The 236-nt window shown below is 27.5% G+C and overlaps 1 protein-coding gene across 1 annotated transcript in view; it reads right to left on the reverse strand.

The window, feature by feature from the left end:
* Positions 1–114: 114 nt before the first annotated feature.
* The window catches only part of TEOVI_000476700 (variant surface protein (VSG), putative), a gene marked incomplete at both ends in the record, with an annotated part of 1518 nt that continues 1396 nt past the window's right edge, over positions 115–236 (reverse strand). The window contains one exon of the mRNA XM_067222521.1: positions 115–234. Coding sequence (XP_067078622.1) covers positions 115–234 — 120 coding nt within the window. The remainder of the gene's footprint in view (positions 235–236) is intronic.

A 236-nucleotide genomic window follows, 5' to 3' on the forward strand; every position in this document is an offset into this window, starting at 1 on the left:
CAAAAAAAAACAGGAAAAGGAAAAGAAAAAAATTTTAGGTGCCAGAAAAAATTTCTAGACAATCAGATAGTTTACAACTTACAAAAAACATTTCAATTTTTTTCAGGTAACTTTTCAGGTGTTAAAATATATCAGAAAGTTTTTCAAGTAGCAAGAATTTTTTAAAGAAAATTTGAGGGGGAAAAAATTAGAAAAACAAAACTGCAAGCAAAAGAGGGGCCTTGTTGATGACAAAA

Source organism: Trypanosoma equiperdum (assembly GCF_001457755.1).
Source record: "Trypanosoma equiperdum strain OVI genome assembly, contig: ctg_1647, whole genome shotgun sequence".
Classification (NCBI taxonomy): Eukaryota; Euglenozoa; class Kinetoplastea; order Trypanosomatida; family Trypanosomatidae; genus Trypanosoma; species Trypanosoma equiperdum.